The 27500-nt window shown below is 47.7% G+C and overlaps 1 protein-coding gene across 1 annotated transcript in view; it reads left to right on the top strand.

Annotated features, from left to right (window-relative positions):
* LOC124013072 (glycine receptor subunit alpha-3-like) overlaps positions 1-27500 on the top strand; it is a 138803-nt gene that overhangs the window by 75542 nt on the left and 35761 nt on the right. The window contains exons 5-6 of the mRNA XM_046327222.1: positions 1937-2019; positions 8282-8419. Coding sequence (XP_046183178.1) covers positions 1937-2019; positions 8282-8419 — 221 coding nt within the window. The remainder of the gene's footprint in view (positions 1-1936; positions 2020-8281; positions 8420-27500) is intronic.

Here is a 27500-nt window from a genome sequence, read left to right as displayed (position 1 = left end):
TGCACTGATAAAACATTCATACATTCATAACTTTATTTTTTTCAATCATATTTGAATATGATAGAATATTGCATTCTATTATACATCCTATGTGAATAATGTTCATGAATGTTAATTTGTGTATTAATAATGTTAATCTGATAATCAGTCTGAAATTGAATATTTTGCGTATTGTTCATGCCCATATAGCCTAGGACAATGTGGTAAAGTCTTGTAATTCCTTATCCTCCTGAATGATTATTAGTTTCTTTTTTCTTTTTTGCTCGCTCGCCTCCCTTTTCTGGGGGGAAAATCCGTTAAACAGTGAATCAATTTTGTCTGGCCTTAGCAGAAAATCTGCTACGACCTAATGTGATGGGTACCTACATAAAGGAATTCAAAACACATTCAGAACCCATACTTAACACATTCATAACCCATACTTAACACATTCATAACCCATACTTAACACATTCATAACCCATACTTAACACATTCATAACTCATACTTAACACATTCATAACCCATACTTAACACATTCATAACCCATACTTAACACATTCATAACCCATACTTAACACATTCAGAACCCATACTTAACACATTCATAACCCATACTTAACACATTCATAACCCATACTTAACACATTCATAACCCATACTTAACACATTCATAACCCATACTTAACACATTCAGAACCCATACTTAACACATTCAGAACCCATACTTAACACATTCATAACCCATACTTAACACATTCATAACCCATACTTAACACATTCGGAACCCATACTTAACACATTCGGAATCCATACTTAACACATTCATAACCCATACTTAACACATTAATAACCCATACTTAACACATTCAGAACCCATACTTAACACATTCAGAACCCATACTTAACACATTCAGAACCCATACTTAACACATTCATAACCCATACTTAACACATTCAGAACCCATACTTAACACATTCAGAACCCATACTTAACACATTCAGAACCCATACTTAACACAACATTCATAACCCATACTTAACACATTCAGAACCCATAACACATTCATAACATACTTAACACATTCATAACCCATACTTAACACATTCATAACCCATACTTAACATTCATAACCCATCACATTCGGAATAACACATTCATACCCATACTTAACACATTCATAAACATTCGAACCCATACTTAACACATTCGAATCCATACTTAACACATTCATAACCCATACTTAACACATTCATAACTCAACCACATTCAGAACCCATACATTCATAACCCATACACATTCATAACCCATACTTAACACATTCATTCTTAACACATTCATAACCCATACTTAACATTCGGAACCCATATTCATTCGGAATCCATACTTAACACATTCATAACCCATACTTAACACATTCATAACCCATACTTAAACATTCGGAACCCATACTTAACACATTCGAATCCATACTTAACACATTCATAACCCATACTTAACACATTCATAACTCATACTTAACACATTCATACTTAACAATTCATAACCCATACTTAACACATTCATAACCCATACTTAACACATTCGAACCCATACTTAACACATTCGAATCCATTAACCCATACATTCACATTAATAACCCATACTTCAGAACCCATAATTCAGAACCCATATTAACACATAACCCATACTTAACACATTCATAACCCATACTTAACACATTCAGAACCCATACTTAACACATTCAGAACCCATACTTAACACATTCAGAACCCATACTTAACACATTCAGAACCCATACTTAACACATTCATAAGGCACGTGATAATGCTGATGAATATGCAAAGTAGTTATGAATGCCTAATGTGTAGCCCCTTTCAAGTCAAACGATACCTATGCTTTAAGGTTGGGATGTATACTCAAATGTTTTTATTTTCTATTGTCTGTTTTCCAGATTGACATTAACCCTCTCCTGTCCGATGGACCTGAAGAACTTCCCCATGGACGTACAGACGTGTATCATGCAGCTAGAGAGCTGTGAGTACAGCACTATAGTATTACTGTAGTAGTACTGCAGTATTTAGTATGCTATCCGCCCATTACAGCCCTGTACAGCCCTGTGACTGCAGTATCCATCGTGGATATTTGGAATAAAATTACGTAAAATGTTCAGATTGAATTTTTCATCTGACGGGCAGTAGGGAGCTTTTTATAGTTCCAATAAATAATGAGGTCACTGGTAAAATAATATGATAAGATTTGTGGTTGAGAGAGCGCGGGCATGGGTTTACCTGGGTAGGATAATAATGCCTTGTCATGCCAGTGTGGGTGGTATGTCCTCTTGTGACCACACAGATGCACGAATGTAGGCTCTCGCTTACACACACACACACACACACACACACACACACACACACACACACACACACACACACACACACACACACACACACACACACACACACACACACACACACACACACACACACACACACACACACACACACATTCTAACAAACACACACACACACCGCTGACCTAATACTCTAGGGTCTCTTCCTGCCTGGACTGTCTCTATGGCCCTGTGGAATGGACTCATTCAGGCCAGTAGACCAGTAGTTAATGGTTATGAAGGCTGTTAGTGGAGGGTTATTAACATATATTTAGATATGCAAAAGTCTGCACTTCTAATAAGGGAGGACGTGTATAAGCATATCAAGTGCCGGCTGAATATGTGCATATACGGAGCATTTCAAGACCCAATCACTTCATCCATCAAGACGAGCCGCTTCAGTTTGTGAGTGGGGTTCCTACACAGCAGAAATCAATCTCTGTGGACCATCAATCGCTATGCGTTCCCCATCTCCCTACAGCACACTGCCCTATTAGCACTTATCCACCTGGAGTAAAGGAAGTGCTCCGTTACCTTGTTAAAGATGTGTGGACTTGAGGAGACACAGCACTGGATGTGTCCACTGTTGTCACGCCTTGGTCATTGTATTTTGTGTTTTTGGTATATGTTTGGGTAGGCCAGGGTGTGACATGGGTTTATATGTTGTGTTTCGTATTGGGGTTTGTATTAATTGGGATTGTGTATGATTAGGGGTGTGTCTAGTTAGGCTTGGCTGCCTGAGGCGATTCTCAATTGGAGTCAGGGGATTCTCGTTGTCTCGGATTGGGAACCGTATTTAGGTAGCCTGAGATCGCGTTGTATTTTGTGGGCGTTTGTTCCTGTCTCTGTGTAATAGTCACCAGATAGGCTGTAATTAGTTTCACGTTACGTTCTGTTGTTTTCGTATTTCAGTTATTTCATGTACCGTTTCATTCATTAAAGTCATGAGTAACCTATACGCTGCATTTCAGTCTGACTCTCTTCTTACAACAGACAAACGTCGTAGCAAAAAAGACGTAGCAAATTGGCAACTACTTACAATACTTAATACTTATTTTCCACCATAATTTGCAAATAAATTCACTAAAAATCCTACAATGTGATTTTCTGGATTTTTTTTTTTTCATTTAGTGTCACAGTTGAAGTTTAACTATGATGAAAATTACAGGCCTCTCTCATCTTTTTAAGTGGGAGAACTTGCACAATTGGTGTCTGACTAAATACTTTTTTGTCCCACTGTACATTTGCACAAGGGCCCGAGTGTGTCGCAAAATAATTCATGCCGATTGCTGCTGTGTCGCAGCTGCAGAGGCTTTTAGCCAGGACATCTATGTAGTACTCCCCTCGCTCTCTCTAGTCAAAACATGACTGTGAAAACGCCAGTCACAAGATAACACTTTACTCCCACAGAGCTAGCAGCAGTGGCGTGGACACACGGTACACACACTGTACCCCACGAAACGAAAGCCTGCTCTGCTCAGCCAGCCGCTGAACGGCTTGGATCAGATAGGCCAGCCGCTGAACGGCTTGGATCAGATAGGCCAGCCGCTGAATGGCTTGGATCAGATAGGCCAGCCGCTGAACGGCTTGGATCAGATAGGCCAGCCGCTGAACGGCTTGGATCAGATAGGCCAGCCGCTGAACGGCTTGGATCAGATAGGCCAGCCGCTGAACGGCTTGGATCAGATAGGCCAAGCACGTGAACCCACAGAAGATCATGTAGAAACACTCCAATCAGCAGGAATTGGGAGTCAATGACTTGAGGAATATATTGAAGGAATACAGAGGAAGCACATATGATATAATATAAATGATGTATTAACAGTCTGTATGATGTGCTATAACTTGGCCTGAACTTGAAGTGACTCTGTTTTTAATAAGCAAGGTAGTGTGTTGAGGAAAGCGTATAATTTGACTTGGGTATAGGCAGAGGTTAGCATACATGGTCAGATGTGGAAGACACTGCAGTGAGTGGGAAGTGAATCAATGTCTGGTAGCGAGTAGGAAACCCTCCTTTATGTCTCCCTTCATTACCTACAAATTAAATATGTTCAGAGGGGTGGCAGAGGGTGGATTCATTTATATGAATAGTAATGACCATGCTAAATGACCCCCCCACCCCTCTCCCTCTGTCTCCTCTAACTTCCCCGTCTCCTCCCCGTCCTCTCTCTCCTCCCCCCTCTACACCTCTCTAACGTGTGGAAAGAAGTACAAAATGGACACAGAGACGCGATAATTACATGGCGCTCCATCATTAATTGTTGTTATACATTTTTACACACCCTGTCCTTTCCAGTGCAGTTGCGGCCCGGGGGGATAGCTACCATGGCGCTGTACTGTTTAATGCTTGGGGAGGTCATTTTGTCTTCGTTTGTACGGCCCCGGGGTTATTTCATTATTTTATGTACCACAGTTGGCGAGGCCCTTCTGGCTGGCTTTAGCCATTTGAAATGTGAGTTCAAAGTTAAAAGGGAATGACGTTGATGGGTCGATGCCGGGTGTCTGGAATGGAGGGAAATAGATAGGCATGGGTTATTTCATGTCATTTATGAAATCTTATCAATTATAATGAATGGTTATGATGGTCGGTCTGTTGGGATACTGTAGCATCTTTAGAGTGCATGGCCAGTATTTAGCCTAATAATGTCATTATTTATTGGACAGTGTATAGAGCTTTTCCAGATGCTCTAAGTGCTTTACATAGGGGGAAACGCACCTCATCCACCACCTAAGACGTAAACTGGCATTCGAAAATCAGCCATTAGTGCGAACCAATAGGAATGTAGGAGCAGAGGAAGCTCTGAGTCATGTTGTGACTACAGTACATTGACTCATACTGCGGAGGCTGCTTTGTCTAATTTCATCTCCCAATATTAACCGAAATGTCTGCACTGCCTAGTCCCCTGGGCTGGTGAACTGCATCATGGGATACGTCGGGTTAAAGATAAATAGCCTACATGCGGGGTGCAGATATATTCAAGATGCTTCTATATCCAGGTGCAGATATTTCATATCATTTCTCTTGATTATTTAACTCTTGTCGGTATCTTTCAGTGTCCTTACGTTCAAAGATATATATTTTCCTACTGGAGACTGGATAGCTTTTTCATCTTGCACAATAGTGCATAGCTGTTAGCTTGCCCGTTCCCTACAGCTGTGTCACGGTCGTCGTAAGGAGCGGATCAAAATGTAGCGTGGTATGTGTTCATGGTGAAGTTTTTCATTAAAGAAAACACTGAATACAAACTATGCAAAACAATAAACGAATAACGACCGTGAAGCTATAATGAGAAGTGTGCTGACACAAGCAACTGACATAGACAATCACCCACAAACAAACAGTGAAACCCAGGCTACCTAAGTATGATTTTCAATCAGAGACAACTAATGACACCTGCCTCTGATTGAGAAGCATACTAGGCCGAGACATAGAAATCCCCCAAATCATACAAAAACAAACATAGACTGCCCACCCAGCTCACGCCCTGACCATACTAAATAATGACAAAACAAAGGCAATAAAGGTCTGAACGTGACAATGCTAGCTGATGGACACCATAGGAGATGTTAATGCTTCAAATGGAGAGGTCATTAGCATGACTAGTACTCAGTTAACTGGGACCTTATTCCGAGGAATAAACTAATGGATTCCTTTTTTTCCCCATTTCAAGGTCCCAGTTTTACATGCCGTTCCTAAGATATTATCGTAGAGTCAACATAGCTTTAGAATCAGACTTGTTTTGTTCATCTGATCACATTAGAGCACTTTCCATCCCTCCTCCTTCCACGTCAGTCACTCCATTATCTGTAAGGCCTCAGTCACACATTCCATCCCTCCTCCTTTCACGTCAGTCACTCCATTATCTGTAAGGCCTCAGTCACACATTCCATCCCCCCTCCTTTCACGTCAGTCACTCCATTATCTGTAAGGCCTCAGTCACACATTCCATCCCTCCTCCTTTCACGTCAGTCACTCCATTATCTGTAAGGCCTCAGTCACACATTCCATCCCCCCTCCTTTCACGTCAGTCACTCCATTATCTGTAAGGCCTCAGTCACACATTCCATCCCTCCTCCTTTCATGTCAGTCACTACATTATCTGTAAGGCCTCAGTCACACATTCCATCCCTCCTCCTTTCACGTCAGTCACTCCATTATCTGTAAGGCCTCAGTCACACATTCCATCCCTCCTCCTTTCACATCAGTCACTCCATTATCTGTAAGGCCTCAGTCACACATTCCATCCCTCCTCCTTTCACATCAGTCACTCCATTATCTGTAAGGCCTCAGTCACACATTCCATCCCTCCTCCTTTCACGTCAGTCACTCCATTATCTGTAAGGCCTCAGTCACACATTCCATCCCTCCTCCTTTCACGTCAGTCACTCCATTATCTGTAAGGCCTCAGTCACACATTCCATCCCTCCTCCTTTCACATCAGTCACTCCATTATCTGTAAGGCCTCAGTCACACATTCCATCCTAGGAAATCATTGCCTGAATTACCCATTTTTGAATGAATAAACATTACATTACATTTACATTTAAGTAATTTAGCAGACGCTCTTATCCAGAGCGACTTACTATAATCCAAGGTTGTTGTGGATTGGCATACTAAATAGTGGGTTGGTATACTAAATAGTGGGTTGGTATACTAAATAGGGGATTGGTATACTACATTTTTTAATGTTTTATTTTTATTTATTTCACCTTTATTTAACCAGGTAGGCTAGTTGAGAACAAGTTCTCATTTGCTACTGCGACCTGGCCAAGATAAAGCATAGCAGTGTGAACAGACAACACAGAGTTACAGATGGAGTAAACAATTAACAAGTCAATAACACAGTAGAAAAAAAAATAATTACAATAATAAATCATTACAATTTTGCAGATTAACACTGGAGTGATAAATCATCAGATGGTCATGTACAGGTAGAGATATTGGTGTGCAAAAGAGCAGAAAAGTAAATAAATATAAACAGTATGGGGAAGAGGTAGGTCAAATTGGGTGGGCTATTTACCGATACACTATGTACAGCTGCAGCAATCGGTTAGCTGCTCAGATAGCTGATGTTTGAAGTTGGTGAGGGAGATAAAAGTCTCCAACTTCAGCGATTTTAGCAATTCGTTCCAGTCACAGGCAGCAGAGAACTGGAACGAAAGGCGGCCAAATGGATTGGTATACTAAATAGTGGATTGGTATACTAAATAGTGGACTGGTATACTAAATAGTGGATTGGTATACTAAATAGTGGATTGGTATACTAAATAGTGGATTGGTATACTAAATAGTGGATTGGTATACTAAATAGTGGATTGGTATACTAAATAGTGGATTGGTATACTAAATAGTGGATTGGTATACTAAATAGTGGATTGGTATACTAAATAGTGGATTGGTATACTAAATAGTGGATTGGTATACTAAATAGTGGGTTGGTATACTAAATAGTGGATTGGTATACTAAATAGTGGATTGGTATACTAAATAGTGGATTGGTATACTAAATAGTGGATTGGTATACTAAATAGTGGATTGGTATACTAAATAGTGGGTTGGCCCATGAAGTCTGCCCGTGCTTATTCCTTTAGCACTAAAGACAGTGGAACATTAACAACATTGACTCCTGGTTGATCTATTGAAAGGAACAATTTATCCTTGATGCAGTGTAATCCATACTATTAATATTGTATGATACAGCATATAACACGAAGGGTATCCATGATATCTTGATCTTCCCATACATCTGGTCTAGGTGGAGATATGAAATGTAGAAATCATCAATTGAATATGTATTTATAAATGCTTTTTTACATCAGCTGTTGACACACAGTGCCTTTACTGTACAGTTACCCGGGCAGAGGCTATATTATCTGATTGCAAGTCCTGCCTCTCTTCTTTTCCAGTTGGCTACACAATGAACGACCTGATCTTTGAGTGGCAGGAGAATGGACCAGTCCAGGTAGCTGATGGGTTGACCCTCCCACAGTTCATCATGAAGGATGAGACGGATCTGAGATACTGCACCAAGCACTATAACACAGGTAAGATACAATGGGAGTGTTTGAGGTCGAGTCCATTGCAGTCGGACTGTGCAGAAACACTGAAAATGATCTTCCATCCCAAATTAGGCTACTTTTTATGTGATGAGGTTTAGTGAATATGCACAGAGCCTTCCTCCGGCTGTTCCACACAGTTAGAGTTGAAAGATGGGACCTTAATTGTGAAATCTAATTAGGTTTTCGTATGGCATCATCAACACCAACGCTAAGAATAATGGTGGGACAAGAGTCTTCACGCTTCTGCTTTGTAAATCTGTGACTCATTCAAAGGAAACAGAATGCACAAACAAGGTAATGGGTTGCTGGTGACCTGTTAATCTTAGTGGTATAATAGCTTGACGACGTTGAAGGAATCAAATCAAATCAAATTTATTTATATAGCCCTTCGTACATCAGCTGATATCTCAAAGTGCTGTACAGAAACCCAGCCTAAAACCCCAAACAGCAAGCAATGCAGGTGTAGAAGCACGGTGGCTAGGAAAAACTCCCTAGAAAGGCCAAAACCTAGGAAGAAACCTAGAGAGGAACCAGGCTATGTGGGGTGGCCAGTCCTCTTCTGGCTGTGCCGGGTGGAGATTATAACAGAACATGGCCAAGATGTTCAAATGTTCATAAATGACCAGCATGGTCGAATAATAACAAGGCAGAACAGTTGAAACTGGAGCAGCAGCACAGTCAGGTGGACTGGAGACAGCAAGGAGTCATCATGTCAGGTAGTCCTGGGGCATGGTCCTAGGGCTCAGGTCAGTTGAAACCGGAGCAGCAGCATGGCCAGGTGGACTGGGGACAGCAAGGAGTCATCATGTCAGGTAGTCCTGGGGCATGGTCCTAGGGCTCAGGTCCTCCGAGAGAGAGAAAGAAAGAAGGAGAGAATTAGAGAACGCACACTTAGATTCATACAGGACACCGAATAGGACAGGAAAAGTACTCCAGATATAACAAACTGACCCTAGTCCCCCGACACAAACTACTGCAGCATAAATACTGGAGGCTGAGACAGGAGGGGTCAGGAGACACTGTGGCCCCATCCGAGGACACCCCCGGACAGGGCCAAACAGGAAGGATATAACCCCACCCACTTTGCCAAAGCACAGCCCCCACACCACTAGAGGGATATCTTCAACCACCAACTTACCATCCTGAGAATGATCACAATTCATGAATTTACATTTATGAATATACATTTCCATCTCCATTTGAAAAGTAGAACATTCATAGTGCTCTTCTAAATGGCTTTGAGCCGAAACAGTCGGGCTTTTTTTTTACTCTGTTCAAGATGGTTTCGATATTCACAGACTGCATATGAACACGCTATATGGCTCACAACATTCTCGACATCAGCAGAGCTCTATTACCATTTCTTACAACCAGCAATGTCAGAGAACACGATTCCAATTCGGGAATTCAACCTTGGTCTTCTTTCACAAAACAGGAAAACAACTGCAGGTCTCTAACTCCACATCTCCAGCTAACTGCACCACTATCTAATATTATACGTTTGGCCTTATTATCATTTTTATAATGTCAGATCTTTTTTAGACCTGATCTGATTGGTCATAATACTGTCTAACGCAACTATACACTTGTTTACAGCCAGCCAGTGAAGTGTGATGCTCCAGTCTACCACAGCACTAGCTAGAGTGAGGCTGTGTCCCAAATGGCGCGCATATTCCCTATATAGTGCACTACTTTTGACCAGCCCTATTTCAGATGCAGCCTAAGTGTGGCCTTATTCAGCCAGTGACGTAAAGTGCACAGTGAAGTAGGAGGCATTGCAGGCTGAATAATGTAATTTCTTCTACCTGCATCTTTCATGGGCCTGTCATGTCCTTATTGCCAACGCTAAGTCAGCCTTAGCACGCCCGCCTCCTCACTCCTGGCTAATCAGGAGTATGTTGTGCTTGAATTAACGAGAGGGAGAAAAGGAAACGAAGATGTATTTTTAGAGCAGCAGAGAGAATGGAAGAGGCTTGGATGGGTGGGTGGAGGCAGGGAGAGAAGTGGGGGTGAGAGAAAAGTGGGGGTGAGAGAGAAGTGGGAGTGAGAGACAAGTGGGGGACAGAGAGAAGGGGTGGACAGAGAGAGAAGTGGGAGTGAGAGAGAAGTGGGGGACAGAGAGAAGGGGTGGACAGAGAGAGAAGTGGGAGTGAGAGAGAAGTGGGGGACAGAGAGAAGGGGTGGACAGAGAGAAGGGGGACAGAGAGAAGGGGTGGACAGAGAGAAGGGGGGACAGAGAGAAGGGGGAACAGAGAGAAGGGGGGACAGAGAGAAGGGGGAGTACAGAGAGAGAAGGGGAGTACAGAGAGAGAAGGGGGGACAGAGAGAAGGGGTGGACAGAGAGAAGGGGTGGACAGAGAGAAGGGGGACAGAGAGAGAAGTGAGAGAGAAGTGGGGGACAGAGAGAAGGGGTGGACAGAGAGAGAAGTGGGAGTGAGAGAGAAGTGGGGGACAGAGAGAAGGGGTGGACAGAGAGAAGGGGGTGGACAGAGAGAAGGGGGACAGAGAGAAGGGGTGGACAGAGAGAAGGGGGACAGAGAGAAGGGGAGTACAGAGAGAGAAGGGGGAGTACAGAGAGATAAGGGGGACAGAGAGAAGGGGGGGGGACAGAGAGAAGGGGTGGACAGAGAGAAGGGGTGGACAGAGAGAAGGGGTGGACAGAGAGAAGGGGGGACAGAGAGAAGGGGAGTACAGAGAGAGAAGGGAGAGTACAGAGAGAGAAGGGGTGGACAGAGAGAAGGGGGGACAGAGAGAGAAGGGGAGTACAGAGAGAGAAGGGGAGTACAGAGAGAGAAGGGGTGGACAGAGAGAAGGGGGACAGAGAGAGAAGGGGAGTACAGAGAGAGAGGGGGAGTACAGAGAGAAGGGGGACAGCAGAGAGAATGGGGGACAGAGAGAGAAGTGAGAGAGAAGTGGGGGACAGAGAGAAGGGGTGGACAGAGAGAGAAGTGGGAGTGAGAGAGAAGTGGGGGACAGAGAGAAGGGTGGACAGAGAGAAGGGGGTGGACAGAGAGAAGGGGGACAGAGAGAAGGGGTGGACAGAGAGAAGGGGGGACAGAGAGAAGGGGAGTACAGAGAGAGAAGGGGAGTACAGAGAGATAAGGGGGACAGAGAGAAGGGGGACAGAGAGAAGGGGTGGACAGAGAGAAGGGGTGGACAGAGAGAAGGGGTGGACAGAGAGAAGGGGGGACAGAGAGAAGGGGAGTACAGAGAGAGAGGGAGAGTACAGAGAGAGAAGGGGTGGACAGAGAGAAGGGGGGACAGAGAGAGAAGGGGAGTACAGAGAGAGAAGGGGAGTACAGAGAGAGAAGGGGTGGACAGAGAGAAGGGGGACAGAGAGAGAAGGGGAGTACAGAGAGAGAAGGGGAGTACAGAGAGAAGGGGGACAGCAGAGAGAATGGGGGACAGAGAGAAGGGGGGACAGAGAGAAGGGGAGTACAGAGAGAGAAGGGGGAGTACAGAGAGAAGGGGGACAGAGAGAAGGGGGACAGAGAGAAGTGGGGGACAGAGAGAAGGGGGGGACAGAGAGAAGGGGAGTACAGAGAGAGAAGGGGGAGTACAGAGAGAGAGAAGGGGGACAGAGAGAAGGGGGACAGAGAGAGGGGGGGACAGAGAGAAGGGGGACAGAGAGAATGGGGAGTACGGAGAGAGAAGGGGAGTACAGATAGAGAAGGGGAGTACAGAGAGAGAAGGGGAGTACAGAGAGAGAAGGGGAGTACAGAGAGAGAAGGGGAGTACAGAGAGAGAAGGGGAGTACAGAGAGAGAAGGGGGAGTACAGAGAGAGAAGGGGAGTACAGAGAGAGAAGGGGGAGTACAGAGAGAGAAGGGGAGTACGGAGAGAGAAGGGGAGTACAGAGAGAGAAGGGGGAGTACGGAGAGAGAAGGGGAGTACAGAGAGAAGGGGGACAGAGAGAAGTGGGGGACAGAGAGAAGGGGGGACAGAGAGAAGGGGGGACAGAGAGAAGGGGGAGTACAGAGAGAGAAGGGGAGTACAGAGAGAGAAGTGGGAGTGAGAGAGAAGTGGGGGACAGAGAGAGGGGTGGACAGAGAGAAGGGGTGGACAGAGAAGGGGGGGACAGAGAGAGAAGTGGGAGTGAGAGAGAAGTGGGGGACAGAGAGAAGGGGTGGACAGAGAGAGAAGTGGGAGTGAGAGAGAAGTGGGGAAAGAGAGAAGGGGTGGACAGAGAGAAGGGGTGGACAGAGAGAAGGGGGACAGAGAGAAGGGGGGACAGAGAGAAGGGGAGACAGAGAGAAGGGGAGTACAGAGAGAGAAGGGGTGGACAGAGAGAGAGGGGGGACAGAGAGAGAAGGGGAGTACAGAGAGAGAAGGGGAGTACAGAGAGAAGGGGGACAGCAGAGAGAAGGGGGACAGAGAGAAGGGGAGGACAGAGAGAAGGGGAGTACAGAGAGAGAAAGGGAGTACAGAGAGAAGGGGGGACAGAGAGAAGGGGGACAGAGAGAAGTGGGGGACAGAGAGAAGGGGGGGACAGAGAGAATGGGGAGTACAGAGAGAGAAGTGGGGGACAGAGAGAAGGGGGACAGAGAGAAGTGGGGGACAGAGAGAAGGGGTGACACAGAGAGAAGGGGTGGACAGAGAGAAGGGGTGGACAGAGAGAAGGGGGACAGAGAGAATGGGGAGTACGGAGAGAGAAGGGGAGTACAGATAGAGAAGGGGAGTACAGAGAGAGAGAAGGGGGAGTACAGAGAGAGAAGGGGAGTACAGAGAGAGAAGGGGAGTACAGAGAGAGAGAAGGGGAGTACGGAGAGAGAAGGGGAGTACAGAGAGAGAAGGGGAGTACGGAGAGAGAAGGGGAGTACAGAGAGAAGGGGGGACAGAGAAGTGGGGGACAGAGAGAACGGGGGACAGAGAGAAGGGGGGACAGAGAGAAGGGGGAGTACAGAGAGAGAAGGGGAGTACAGAGAGAGAAGGGGGAGTACAGAGAGAGAAGGGGAGTACAGAGAGAGAAGGGGAGTACAGAGAGAGAAGGGGAGACGGAGAGAGAAGGGGTACAGAGAGAGAGAGAGAAGGGGAGTACGGAGAGAGAAGCGGAGTACAGAGAGAAGGGGGGACAGAGAGAAGGGGGGACAGAGAGAAGGGGGAGTACAGAGAGAGAAGGGGGAGTACAGAGAGAGAAGGGGAGTACGGAGAGAAGGGGGACAGAGAGAGGTGGGGGACAGAGAGAAGGGGGGACAGAGAGAAGGGGGGACAGAGAGAAGGGGGAGTACAGAGAGAGAAGGGGAGTACAGAGAGAGGTGGGGGTGAGAGAGAAGTGGGGGACAGAGAGAATGGGAGTACAGAGAGAAGGAGGGGACAGAGAGAAGTGGGGGAGAGAGAAGTGGGGGACAGAGAGAAGGGGTGGACAGAGAGAAGGGGTGGACAGAGAGAAGGGGGGACAGAGAGAGAAGTGGGAGTGAGAGAGAAGTGGGGGACAGAGAGAAGGGGTGGACAGAGAGAGAAGTGGGAGTGAGAGAGAAGTGGGGGACAGAGAGAAGGGGTGGACAGAGAGAAGGGGGTGGACAGAGAGAAGGGGGGACAGAGAGAAGGGGGGACAGAGAGAAGGGGGAGACAGAGAGAAGGGGGAGTACAGAGAGAGAAGGGGTGGACAGAGAGAAGGGGGGACAGAGAGAGAAGGGGAGTACAGAGAGAGAAGGGGGAGTACAGAGAGAAGGGGGACAGCAGAGAGAAGGGGGACAGAGAGAGAGGGGGACAGAGAGAAGGGGAGTACAGAGAGAGAAGGGGAGTACAGAGAGAAGGGGGGACAGAGAGAAGGGGGACAGAGAGAAGTGGGGGGACAGAGAGAAGGGGGACAGAGAGAATGGGGAGTACAGAGAGAGAAGGGGGGACAGAGAGAAGGGGGGACAGAGAGAAGGGGTGGACAGAGAGAAGGCGAGTACAGATAGAGAAGGGGAGTACAGAGAGAGAAGGGGGAGTACAGAGAGAGAAGGGGAGTACAGAGAGAGAAGGGGAGTACAGAGAGAAGAGTACGGAGAGAGAAGGGGAGTACAGAGAGAAGGGGGGGACAGAGAGAAGTGGGGGACAGAGAGAACGGGGGACAGAGAGAGAAGGGGAGTACAGAGAGAGAAGGGGAGTACAGAGAGAAGGGAGTACAGAGAGAGAAGGGGAGTACAGAGAGAGAGAAGGGGAGTACAGAGAGAGAAGGGGAGTACGGAGAGAGAAGGGGAGTACAGAGAGAGAAGGGGAGTACGGGAGAGAAGGGAGCGACAGAGAGAAGGGGCGACAGAGAGAAGGGGGACAGAGAGAAGGGGAGTACAGAGAGAGAGGGGTAGTACAGAGAGAGAAGGGGAGTACGGAGAGAAGGGGGGACAGAGAGAGGTGGGGGACAGAGAGAAGGGGGACAGAGAGAAGGGGGGACAGAGAGAAGGGGGAGTACAGAGAGAGAAGGGGGAGTACAGAGAGAAGTGGGGGTGAGAGAGAAGTGGGGGACAGAGAGAATGGGAGTACAGAGAGAAGGAGGGGACAGAGAGAAGTGGGGGTGAGAGAGAAGTGGGGGACAGAGAGAAGGAGGGGACAGAGAGAAGGAGGGGACAGAGAGAAGGGGGGACAGAGAGAGAAGTGGGAGTGAGAGAGAAGTGGGGGACAGAGAGAAGGGGTGGACAGAGAGAGAAGTGGGAGTGAGAGAGAAGTGGGGGACAGAGAGAAGGGGTGGACAGAGAGAAGGGGTGGACAGAGAGAAGGGGGGACAGAGAGAAGGGGGACAGAGAGAAGGGGAGACAGAGAGAAGGGGAGTACAGAGAGAGAAGGGGTGGACAGAGAGAAGGGGGGACAGAGAGAGAAGGGGAGTACAGAGAGAGAAGGGGGAGTACAGAGAGAAGGGGGACAGCAGAGAGAAGGGGGACAGAGAGAAGGGGGGACAGAGAGAAGGGGAGTACAGAGAGAGAAGGGGGAGTACAGAGAGAAGGGGGGTACAGAGAGAAGGGGGACAGAGAGAAGTGGGGGACAGAGAGAAGGGGGACAGAGAGAATGGGGAGTACAGAGAGAGAAGGGGGGACAGAGAGAAGGGGGGACAGAGAGAAGGGGTGGACAGAGAGAAGGCGAGTACAGATAGAGAAGGGGAGTACAGAGAGAGAAGGGGGAGTACAGAGAGAGAAGGGGAGTACAGAGAGAGAAGGGGGAGTACAGAGAGAGAGGGGAGTACGGAGAGAGAAGGGGAGTACAGAGAGAGAAGGGGAGTATGGAGAGAGAAGGGGAGTACAGAGAGAAGGGGGGGAGAGAGAAGTGGGGGACAGAGAGAACGGGGGGACAGAGAGAAGGGGGACAGAGAGAAGGGGGAGTACAGAGAGAGAAGGGAGTACAGAGAGAGAAGGGGGAGTACAGAGAGAGAAGGGGTACAGAGAGAGAAGGGGGAGTTCAGAGAGAGAAGGGGAGTACGGAGAGAGAAGGGGAGTACAGAGAGAGAGAAGGGGGAGTACGGAGAGAGAAGGGGAGTACAGAGAGAAGGGGGCGACAGAGAGAAGGGGGGACAGAGAGAAGGGGGAGTACAGAGAGAGAAGGGGGTAGTACAGAGAGAGAAGGGGAGTACGGAGAGAAGGGGGGACAGAGAGAGGTGGGGGACAGAGAGAAGGGGGGACAGAGAGAAGGGGGACAGAGAGAAGGGGGAGTACAGAGAGAGAAGGGGGAGTACAGAGAGAAGTGGGGGTGAGAGAGAAGTGGGGGACAGAGAGAATGGGAGTACAGAGAGAAGGAGGGGACAGAGAGAAGTGGGGGTGAGAGAGAAGTGGGGGACAGAGAGAATGGGAGTACAGAGAGAAGGAGGGGACAGAGAGAAGGAGGGGACAGAGAGAAGGGGTGGACAGAGAGAAGGGGTGGACAGAGAGAAGGAGGGGACAGAGAGAAGGGGTGGACAGAGAGAAGGGGGACAGAGAGAAGTGGGGTGAGAGAGAAGGGGGAGACAGAGAAGGAGGGGACAGAGAGAAGGGGGACAGAGAGAAGTGGGGGTGAGAGAGAAGTGGGGGACAGGGAGAAGGGGGACAGAGAGAATGGGTGGACAGAGAGAAGGGGAGTACAGAGAGAAGGAGGGGACAGAGAGAAGGGGAGTACAGAGAGAAGTGGGGGTGAGAGAGAAGTGGGGGACAGAGAGAATGGGAGTACAGAGAGAAGGGAGTACAGAGAGAAGGAGGGGACAGAGAGAAGGGAGTACAGAGAGAAGGGGGACAGAGAGAAGGGGAGTACAGAAGGAGGGGACAGAGAGAAGGAGGGGACAGAGAGAAGGAGGGGACAGAGAGAAGGGGAGTACAGAGAGAAGGAGGGGACAGAGAGAAGGAGGGGACAGAGAGAAGGAGGGGACAGAGAGAAGGAGGGGACAGAGAGAAGGGGAGTACAGAGAGAAGGAGGGGACAGAGAGAAGGAGGGGACAGAGAGAAGGAGGGGACAGAGAGAAGGGGAGTACAGAGAGAAGGAGGGGACAGAGAGAAGGAGGGGACAGAGAGAAGGAGGGGACAGAGAGAAGGGGAGTACAGAGAGAAGGAGGGGACAGAGAGAAGGAGGGGACAGAGAGAAGTGGGGGTGAGAGAGAAGTGGGGGACAGAGAGAATGGGAGTACAGAGAGAAGGGGAGTACAGAGAGAAGGAGGGGACAGAGAGAAGGGGAGTACAGAGAGAAGGAGGGGACAGAGAGAAGGAGGGGACAGAGAGAAGGAGGGGACAGAGAGAAGGGGAGTACAGAGAGAAGGAGGGGACAGAGAGAAGGAGGGGACAGAGAGAAGGGGGACAGAGAGAAGTGGGGGTGAGAGAGAAGTGGGGGACAGGGAGAAGGGGGGACAGAGAGAATGGGTGGACAGAGAGAAGGGGAGTACAGAGAGAAGGAGGGGACAGAGAGAAGGGGAGTACAGAGAGAAGGAGGGGACAGAGAGAAGGAGGGGACAGAGAGAAGTGGGGGTGAGAGAGAAGTGGGGGACAGAGAGAATGGGAGTACAGAGAGAAGGGGAGTACAGAGAGAAGGAGGGGACAGAGAGAAGGGGAGTACAGAGAGAAGGAGGGGACAGAGAGAAGGAGGGGACAGAGAGAAGTGGGGGTGAGAGAGAAGTGGGGGACAGAGAGAATGGGAGTACAGAGAGAAGTGGAGTACAGAGAGAAGGGGTGGACAGAGAGGGGACAGAGAGAAGGAGGGGACAGAGAGAAGGAGGGGACAGAGAGAAGGGGGACAGAGAGAAGTGGGGGTGAGAGAGAAGTGGGGGACAGGGAGAAGGGGGGGACAGAGAGAATGGGTGGACAGAGAGAAGGGGAGTACAGAGAGAAGGAGGGGACAGAGAGAAGGGGAGTACAGAGAGAAGTGGGGGTGAGAGAGAAGTGGGGGACAGAGAGAATGGGAGTACAGAGAGAAGGGGAGTACAGAGAGAAGGAGGGGACAGAGAGAAGGGGAGTACAGAGAGAAGGAGGGGACAGAGAGAAGGAGGGGACAGAGAGAAGGAGGGGACAGAGAGAAGGGGAGTACAGAGAGAAGGAGGGGACAGAGAGAAGGAGGGGACAGAGAGAAGGAGGGGACAGAGAGAAGGAGGGGACAGAGAGAAGGGGAGTACAGAGAGAAGGAGGGGACAGAGAGAAGGAGGGGACAGAGAGAAGGAGGGGACAGAGAGAAGGGGAGTACAGAGAGAAGGAGGGGACAGAGAGAAGGAGGGGACAGAGAGAAGGAGGGGACAGAGAGAAGGGGAGTACAGAGAGAAGGAGGGGACAGAGAGAAGGAGGGGACAGAGAGAAGTGGGGGTGAGAGAGAAGTGGGGGACAGAGAGAATGGGAGTACAGAGAGAAGGGGAGTACAGAGAGAAGGAGGGGACAGAGAGAAGGGGAGTACAGAGAGAAGGAGGGGACAGAGAGAAGGAGGGGACAGAGAGAAGGAGGGGACAGAGAGAAGGGGAGTACAGAGAGAAGGAGGGGACAGAGAGAAGGAGGGGACAGAGAGAGGGGGACAGAGAGAAGTGGGGGAGAGAGAAGTGGGGGACAGGGAGAAGGGGGGACAGAGAGAATGGGTGGACAGAGAGAAGGGGAGTACAGAGAGAAGGAGGGGACAGAGAGAAGGGGAGTACAGAGAGAAGGAGGGGACAGAGAGAAGGAGGGGACAGAGAGAAGTGGGGGTGAGAGAGAAGTGGGGGACAGAGAGAATGGGAGTACAGAGAGGGGAGTACAGAGAGAAGGAGGGGACAGAGAGAAGGGAGTACAGAGAGAAGGAGGGGACAGAGAGAAGGAGGGGACAGAGAGAAGGAGGGACAGAGAGGGGAGTACAGAGAGAAGGAGGGGACAGAGAGAAGGAGGGGACAGAGAGAAGGGGGACAGAGAGAAGTGGGGGTGAGAGAGAAGTGGGGGACAGGGAGAAGGGGGGACAGAGAGAATGGGTGGACAGAGAGAAGGGGAGTACAGAGAGAAGGAGGGGACAGAGAGAAGGGGAGTACAGAGAGAAGGAGGGGACAGAGAGAAGGAGGGGACAGAGAGAAGTGGGGGTGAGAGAGAAGTGGGGGACAGAGAGAATGGGAGTACAGAGAGAAGGGGAGTACAGAGAGAAGGAGGGGACAGAGAGAAGGGGAGTACAGAGAGAAGGAGGGGACAGAGAGAAGGAGGGGACAGAGAGAAGGAGGGGACAGAGAGAAGGAGGGGACAGAGAGAGAGAAGGGGGGTCCACAGACAGAGAAGGGGGATAGGGTCCACAGAGAGAGAAGGGGGGTACAGAGAGAGAAGGGGGTACAGAGAGAGAGAGGGGGTACAGAGAGAGAGAGGGGTACAGAGAGGGGGGTACAGAGAGAGAAGGGGGACAGAGAGAGAGGGGGGACAGATGTAGGAGAAGGAATGTCATCTGATAATTGAAAAAGCTTGTTTTTTCCTCCTTTCGCTACGTTAATTATATATAACAAGCTCCTTAGTGCATGTCTAGGCTTCCATGGTTGTCACGTCAACAGTGTTTAGAGTGAGGCTGAAACAGTCCCCTATCAATAAGAGGTGTTTTGGCTGCTGACTACTTGAAAAGAGATTCAGTTTTAATACCAGTATCGCTTTTTCTTTGGCTATTATAGTCATTTCAACTTATAAAAATAGTAAGAGCATAAATTAATACATTTTGGTTATACAGTAGCTATGGAATTGTTATTCCACTTGCTTTTCACTCCAAGGTAATGGTTTAATGTGCAGCCTTGGTGAACTGGTATACCAGCAAACAGTCGCTAAACTAAAGCCCTCCTGAGAAATGTCAGGACCTCGTTTTAAGTTCTTAGAAAAGCTTCATCTTTTAGTTTTGTTATATGCACAAAAAAGCCAAAGTGTATGAATGGAGAGGGCCAGAACATGCCTCTACCCAGGCTGCTATTTTTAGAAGCAGTCAGCTCTCTGTCCTGTCTCACATAAGGAGAAGGGGGAGAGAGAGGGGGGGGTCAGGCAGGAAAGAAAGAGAGTGCTCTGTGCTGGAGGAGACGGTAGGAGGACAGGGGGAGGCATGTAGCACTCCAGAATTTCTCTGTGTTTGTTTTCAAGACATGATCTTGAGGAATTAACAGTGGGAGAGTTGTGTGTATAGGTCGAGGGCAAGTCAAGGATCACCAACATTCACTCATTTGCCAGGCGCGCACAGTGAGTGAGTGAGTGAGTGAGTGAGTGAGTGAGTGAGTGAGTGAGTGAGTGAGTGAGTGAGTGAGTGAGTGAGTGAGTGAGTGAGTGAGTGAGTGAGTGAGTGAGTGAGTGAGTGAGTGAGTGAGTGAGTGAGACGTAGAGAGAGTCAGAGAGAGAGAAATAGTTACTTCACTGGACTCTATGTAAACTGGAAAATATATTTTCTGAGGCTGAATTTATTGTAGCTGGGGATTTTAACAAAGCTAATTTGAGAACAAGTCTACCTAAATTCTACCAACACATTGACTGTAGCACCTGAGCTGGCTATACACTTGATCACTGCTACTCTAACTTCCGCAATCCATACAGGGCCCTCCCCCGCCCTCCCTTCGGAAAATCCAACCACGACTCCATCTTGCTCCTACCGTCCTATAGGCAGAAACTCAACAGAATGTTCCCGTGACTAGAACCATTCAACTCTGGCCTGAACATGCTTCAAGATTGTTTTGATCACGCGGACTGGGAAATGTTCCGGGAAGCCTCAGAGAATAACATCCATTTATACACTGACTCGGTGAGGGAGTTTATAAGGAAGTGCATTGGAGATGTTGCACCCACTGTGACTATTAAAACCTACCCTAACCAGAAATTGTGGGTAGAACTGAAAGTGCGATCCTCCGCATTCAACCATGGAAAGATGTTGGGGAATATGGCCAAATATAAACAGTGTAGTTAATCCCTCTGCAAGGCAATCAAACAAGCGAAATGTCGATATAGGAACAAAGTTGAGTTGCAATTCAATGGCTCAGACACGGGACATATGTGGGAGGGTCTACAGGCAATTACGGACTACAAAAAGAAAACTAACCTCGTCAAGGACACAGATGTCTTGCTTCCAGACAAACTAAACACCTTCTTTGCCCTAGCCACGTCCTTTCCTTAGCCACGTCCTCAGAGCATGCGCAGACCAGCTGGCTGGTGTATTTAGAGACATATTCAATCGCTCTCTATCCCAGTCTGCTGTTCCCACATGCTTCACCATTGTTTCTGTACCAAAGAAGGCAAAGATGAACTGAACTAAATGACTATTGCCCCGTAACACTCACTTCTGTCATCATTAAGTACTTTGAGAGACTAGTCAAGGATGATATCCCCTCCAACTTACCTACCACACTAGACCCACTTCAGTTTGCATACCGCCCCAACAGATCCACAGATGATGCAATCGCCATCACACTGCACACTTCCCTATCCCATCTGGACAACAGGAATACCTATGTAAGAATGCTGTTCATTGACTACAGCTCAGCATTCAACACCATAGTACCTCCAAGCTCATCATTAAGCTTGAGGCCCTGGGTCTCAACCCCGTCCTGTGCGATTGGGTCCTGGACTTCCTGACAGGCCACTCCCAGGTGGTGAGGGTAGGAAATATCTCCTCCTCGCTGATCCTCAACACTAGGGCCCCACAAGGGTGCGTGCTCAGACCACTCCTGTACTCTCTGTTCACCCATGACTGCGTGGTCATACACGCCTCCAACTCAATCATCAAGTTTTCAGACGACACAACAGTAGTGGGCTTGTTACCAACAACTACGAGACCGCCTACAGGGAGGAGGTGAGGGCACTCAGAGTGTGGTGTCAGGAAAACAACCTCTCACTCAACATCAACAAAACAAAGGAGATGATAGTGGACTTCAGGAAACAGCAGATGCACAATTGAGAGCATCCTGTCAGGCTGCATCACTGCCTAGTACGGCAACTGCACCGCCGTCAACCGCAAGGCTCTCCAGAGGGTGGTGCGGTCTGCACAACACATCACCGGGGGCAAACTACCTGACCTCCAGGAAACCTAGAGCACCCGATGTCACAGGAAGGCCAAAAAGATCATCAAGGGCAACAACCACCCGAATCACTGCCTGTTCAACCCGCTACCATCCAGAAGGCGAGGTCAGTACAGGTGCATCAAAGCTGGGACTGAGAGACTAAAAAACAGCTTCTATCTCAAGACATTCAGACTGTTAAACAGCCATCACTAACACAGAGAGGCTGCTGCCTGCATACAGACTTGAAATCCTTTGCCACTTTAATAAATGGATCACTAGTCACTTTAAATAATACCACTTTAATAATGTTTACATACATATTCTTAGTCCATCCATTTACATGTGTGTATAAGGTAGTTGTTGTGAAATGTGTTAGATTACTTGTTAGATATTACTGCACTGTCGGAACTAGAAGCACAAGCATTTCGCTACACTCACATTAACATCTGCTAACCATGTGTACGTGACAAATAACATTTGATTTGATTTGAGTCTTCTTGGGTATGACATTACAAGCTTGGCACCCCAGTATTTGGGGAGTTTCTCCCATTCTTTTCTGCAGATCCTCTAAAGCTATTTTCAGGTCTCTCCAGCGATGGTAGATCGGGTTCAAGTTCGGCATCTGACTGGGCCACTCAAGGACATTCAGAGACTTGTCCCGAAGCCACACCTGTCACACCCTGACCATAGTTTGCGTTGTATGTGTCTATGTTTTGTTTGGTCAGGGTGTGATCTGAGTGGGCATTCTATGTTGTGTGTCTAGTTTGTCTGTTTCTGTGTTTGGCTTGATATGGTTCTCAATCAGAGGCAGGTGTTAGTCATAGTCTCTGATTGGGAACCATATTTAGGTAGCCTGTTTGGTGTTGGGTTTTGTGGGTGATTGTTCCTGTCTCTGTGTTTGTTTGTTTGCACAAGATAGGGCTGTTTCGGTTTTTCACGTTCCCTTTATTGTTTTTGTAATTGTTCGTTATCATCTTGATTAAAGATGTATAAAGATAACCACGCTGCATTTTGGTCCGCCTCTTCTTCCCAGGAGGAATCCCATTACAACACCTGCGTTGTCTTGGCTGTGTGCTTAGGGTTGTTATCTTGTTGAAGGTTGAACCTTCGCCCCAGTCTGAGGTCCTGAGCGCTCTGGAGCATGTTTTCAGTAAGGATCTTTCTGTACTTTGCTCCGTTCATTTTTGCCTCAATCCTGACCAGTCTTTCAGTCCCTGCTGCTGAAAAACATCCCCACAGTATGATGCTGCTACCCTCATGCTTCACTTTAGGGATGGTGCCTGGTTTCCTCCAGACGCGACGATTAGCATTCAAGCGAGTTCAATCTAGGTTTCATCAGACCAGAGACTCTTGTTTGTCATGGTCTGAAAGTCTTTAGGTGCCTTTTGGCAAACTCCAAATGGGCTGTCATATGCCTTTTACTGAGGAGTGGCTTCCGTCTGGCTACTCTACCATAAAGGCCTGATTGGTGGAGTGCTGCAGAGATGGTTGTCCTTATGGAAGGTCTCCACAGAGGAACTCTAGAGCTCGGTCAAAGTGACCATCGGGTTCTTGGTCACCTCCCTGACTAAGGCCCTTCTCCCCCGATTGCTCAGTTTGGCCGGGCGGCCAGCTCGGGGAAGAGTCTTGGTGGTTCCAAACTTCTTCCATTTAAGAATGATGGAGGCCATTGTGTTCTTGGGGACCTTCAATGCTGCATACATTTTTTTGGTACCCTTCCCCAGATCTGTGCCTCGACACAATCTTGTCTTGGAGCTCTACGGACAATTCCTTCGACCTCATGGCTTGGTTTTTGCGCTGACATGTACTGTCAACTGTGAGACCTTAATATAGACAGGTGTGTGCCATTCCAAATCATGTCCAATCAATTGAATTTACCACAGGTGGACTCCAATTTGCAGAAACATATCAAGGATGATCAATGGAAACAGGATGCTCCTGAGATCAATGTCAAGTCTCATAGGAAAGGGTCTGAATACTTATGTAAGTAAGGTATTTCTGTTATTTTTTTGTAATAAATTTGGGAAAAAATCAAGTAAACTATTTTTGCTTTGACATTATGGGGTATTGTATATAGATTGCTGCAGAAATTGTTTTATATAATCGATTTTAGAATAAGGCTGTAACCTATTCAAGGTGTCTGAATACTTTCCAAAGGCCCTGTTGTTACTAAGAGAGAAAGAGGGAGAGCCTTATTGACTGAGTTTCATTGACAGGAGGTCCCAGGTAGGTCATGCTGAGGTCCCATGGGGCAACCAACCGTCTGTCAAACACATTCCTGTGGGTGCCCTTCCACAACCCTTTTCGCTATAGTTGAATCAGGGCTTGAAAAACACCTATTGATTGGACCAGTTGATGGCGATGCACAGCGCTCTGCATAACTGATTTAAGGAAAATACCACATACCAGACAACCGATGTTCAGGTTGGGTTCAGAATGGAGGAAATGTGTTGTTTAGGAGAAGGACTATGTTAAATGCCATTATATTGAGTGTTAGATCAAACTAAATGCACTTGGATCTGTCTGGTACAGTAACAGTAGCGACCTTGGCAAAAACATACACCACCTACCGTTGCAAACCATTGAAAACTGTTTTGCCTTGGCTTGCCCTCGTGAACACAACCCAGACGTCATTCTCCAGAGGCTTTCTTTCCCCCTCACCCATTGATGTCTAAAGTGCCCCTGGTGAGATCAAACCCAGGCAGGATTTGGCCAATCTCCCTCAGCGAGAGATATAATGCTTCAACATTCAATTCTGTGGGGCCAGGCTTCACAAAAGGGTTGGACACACTCCCACAGGGTGCCATGGCCCCTAGCCAGTCTGTATTGCTGTGGAACTCTATTTGTAAGATTTGAGCGCTTCAGTCCATCCAGCTCCAGCTGAGCTGAGTGCCATTCCAACTGATAGAACGTTCCTCCATCTTCTTTGTGCTCCTGGTCTACACGGTGGTGATTCATCTACCAGGTGTTGGATCCTCTGGTTAGTCTCCTTCCCTTGTCAAGTTCCTAGTACAAGAGGATTTCATCCACAAAGGGATTAACCATCTTCCTGGTTTAAATAATGGTTAAGATAGGTGGAGTTAAATCTCTTTCTCGCCCGCTCTCGCGCTCTCTCGCTTTCTTCCACATCGACATTTAATGCTTGTACGGTAAGCTAATCCGACGTCTCGCGATATAAATGCTTGTGTCACCTCATACAGCATGTTCTCCTCTGAAACAGTCAGCCAGCGATCCTGTTGCTGCAGGATTATTTTGCTGTGACAATCCTGGTCAAATTAAGATCCAACATCTGTATCTGGAGTAGCATGGGCCCTGAGCTCCCTATGAACCCTGGGTAAAGCTCACTGAAGTGGCTAATAAGAAAGTGGAGAGACAGATGTAAAGCAGGTCTTTTGAAGAGCCTGCAGTGATCGATAGCCTGTGGTTGTTCATCTAGTTGGATGTACTGATTTATACAGTAAGTGGCTCTGAATAAATGTATAGGTTATATAGGAGGGTGTTTTTGCATTATTTTCCTCTATGGTTGCAGACGCAGCATACAAGAAGGATTAAACGTACTTGTCATTCAATCTAAGGGAATGTTCTCCTCTTTAACGGTAAAACGGAGGTTGTGTGTCATCCTGTGATGACGAATCATGACAACCAATGTCACAAATCCCTCAACGTTTGTTTTGGTTTGGGATTTATTCATGTTATGTTTGTTTTGCTTGTTTGTTTTTCCCTTCTCTGCTATGTCAAATCAAATCAAATCAAATTTATTTATATAGCCCTTCGTACATCAGCTGATATCTCAAAGTGCTGTACAGAAACCCAGCCTAAAACCCCAAACAGCAAACAATGCAGGTGTAAAAGCACGGTGGCTAGGAAAAACTCCCTAGAAAGGCCAAAACCTAGGAAGAAACCTAGAGAGGAACCGGGCTATGTGGGGTGGCCAGTCCTCTTCTGGCTGTGCCGGGTAGAGATTATAACAGAACATGACCAAGATGTTCAAATGTTCATAAATGACCAGCATGGTCAAATAATAATAAGGCAGAACAGTTGAAACTGGAGCAGCAGCACAGTCAGATGGACTGGGGACAGCAAGGAGCCATCATGTCAGGTAGTCCTGGGGCACGGTCCTAGGGCTCAGGTCCTCCGAGAGAGAGAAAGAAAGAGAGAATTAGAGAGAGCATATGTGGGGTGGCCAGTCCTCTTCTGGCTGTGCCAGGTGGAGATTATAACAGAACGTGGCCAAGATGTTCAAATGTTCATAAATGACCAGCATGGTTGAATAATAGTAAGGCAGAACAGTTGAAACTGGAGCAGGAGCATGGCCAGGTGGACTGGGGACAGCAAGGAGTCCTCATGTCAGGTAGTCCTGGGACATGGTCCTAGGGCCCAGGCCAGTTGAAACTGGAGCAGCAGCATGGCCAGGTGGACTGGGGACAGCAAGGAGTCATCATGTCAGGTAGTCCTGGGGCATGGTTCTAGGGCTCAGGTCCTCCGAGAGAGAGAAAGAAAGAGAGAAGGAGAGAATTAGAGAACGCACACTTAGATTTACACAGGACACCGAATAGGACAGGAGAAGTACTCCAGATAAACAGACTGACCCTAGCCCCCCGACACATAAACTACTGCAGCATAAATACTGGAGGCTGAGACAGGAGGGGTCAGGAGACACTGTGGCCCCATCCGAGGACACCCCGGACAGGGCCAAACAGGAAGGATATAACCCCACCCACTTTGCCAAAGCACAGCCCCCACACCACTAGAGGGAAATCTTCAACCACCAACTTACCATCCTGAGACAAGGCCGAGTATAGCCCACAAAGATCTCCGACACGGTACAACCCAAGGGGTGGGGGGAACCCAGACAGGCCGACCACAACAGTGAATCAACCCACCCAGGTGACGCATCCCCCCCCAGGGACGGCACGAGAGAGCCCCAGCAAGCCAGTGACTCAGCCCCCGTAACAGGGTTAGAGGCAGAGAATCCCAGTGGAAAACGGGGAACCGGCCAGGCAGAGACAGATGCAGAGCTCGGTCCGATGCCATCAAAATGTCATTTACCACCTTCACAAGTGCCGTCTCAGTGCTATGATGGGTCTAAAACCAGACTGAAGCATTTCGTATACATTGTTTGTCTTCAGGAAGGCAGTGAGTTGCTGCAACAACAGCCTTCTCTAAAATCTTTGAGAGGAATGGAAGATTCGATATAGGCCGATAGTTTTTATATTTTCTGGGTCAAGGTTTGGCTTTTTCAAGAGAGGCTTTATTACTGCCACTTTTAGTGAGTTTGGTACACATCCAGTGGATAGAGAGCCGTTTATTATGTTCAACATAGGAGGCCAAGCACAGGAAGCAGCTCTTTCAGTAGTTTAGTTGGAATAGGGTCCAGTATACAGCTTGAAGGTTTAGAGGCCATGATTATTTTGATATAGTACAAAACACTTGAGCGTCTCTCTTGATCCTAGGTCCTGGCAGAGTTGTGCAGACTCAGGACAACTGAGGTTTGGAGGAATACGAGGTTTAAAGAGGAGTCCGTAATTTTGCTTTCTAATAATCATAATCTTTCCTCAAAGAAGTTCATGAATTTATCACTGCTAAAGTGCAAGTCATCCTCTCTGGGGAATGCTGCTTTAGTTAGCTTTGCCACAGTATCAAAAGGAATTTCGGATTGTTCTTATTTTCCCCAATTAAGTTAGAAAATAGG

This window comes from Oncorhynchus gorbuscha, linkage group LG24 (genome assembly GCF_021184085.1).
Source record: "Oncorhynchus gorbuscha isolate QuinsamMale2020 ecotype Even-year linkage group LG24, OgorEven_v1.0, whole genome shotgun sequence".
NCBI lineage: Eukaryota > Metazoa > Chordata > Actinopteri > Salmoniformes > Salmonidae > Oncorhynchus > Oncorhynchus gorbuscha.
This window is presented reverse-complemented; position numbering and strand designations above follow the sequence as displayed.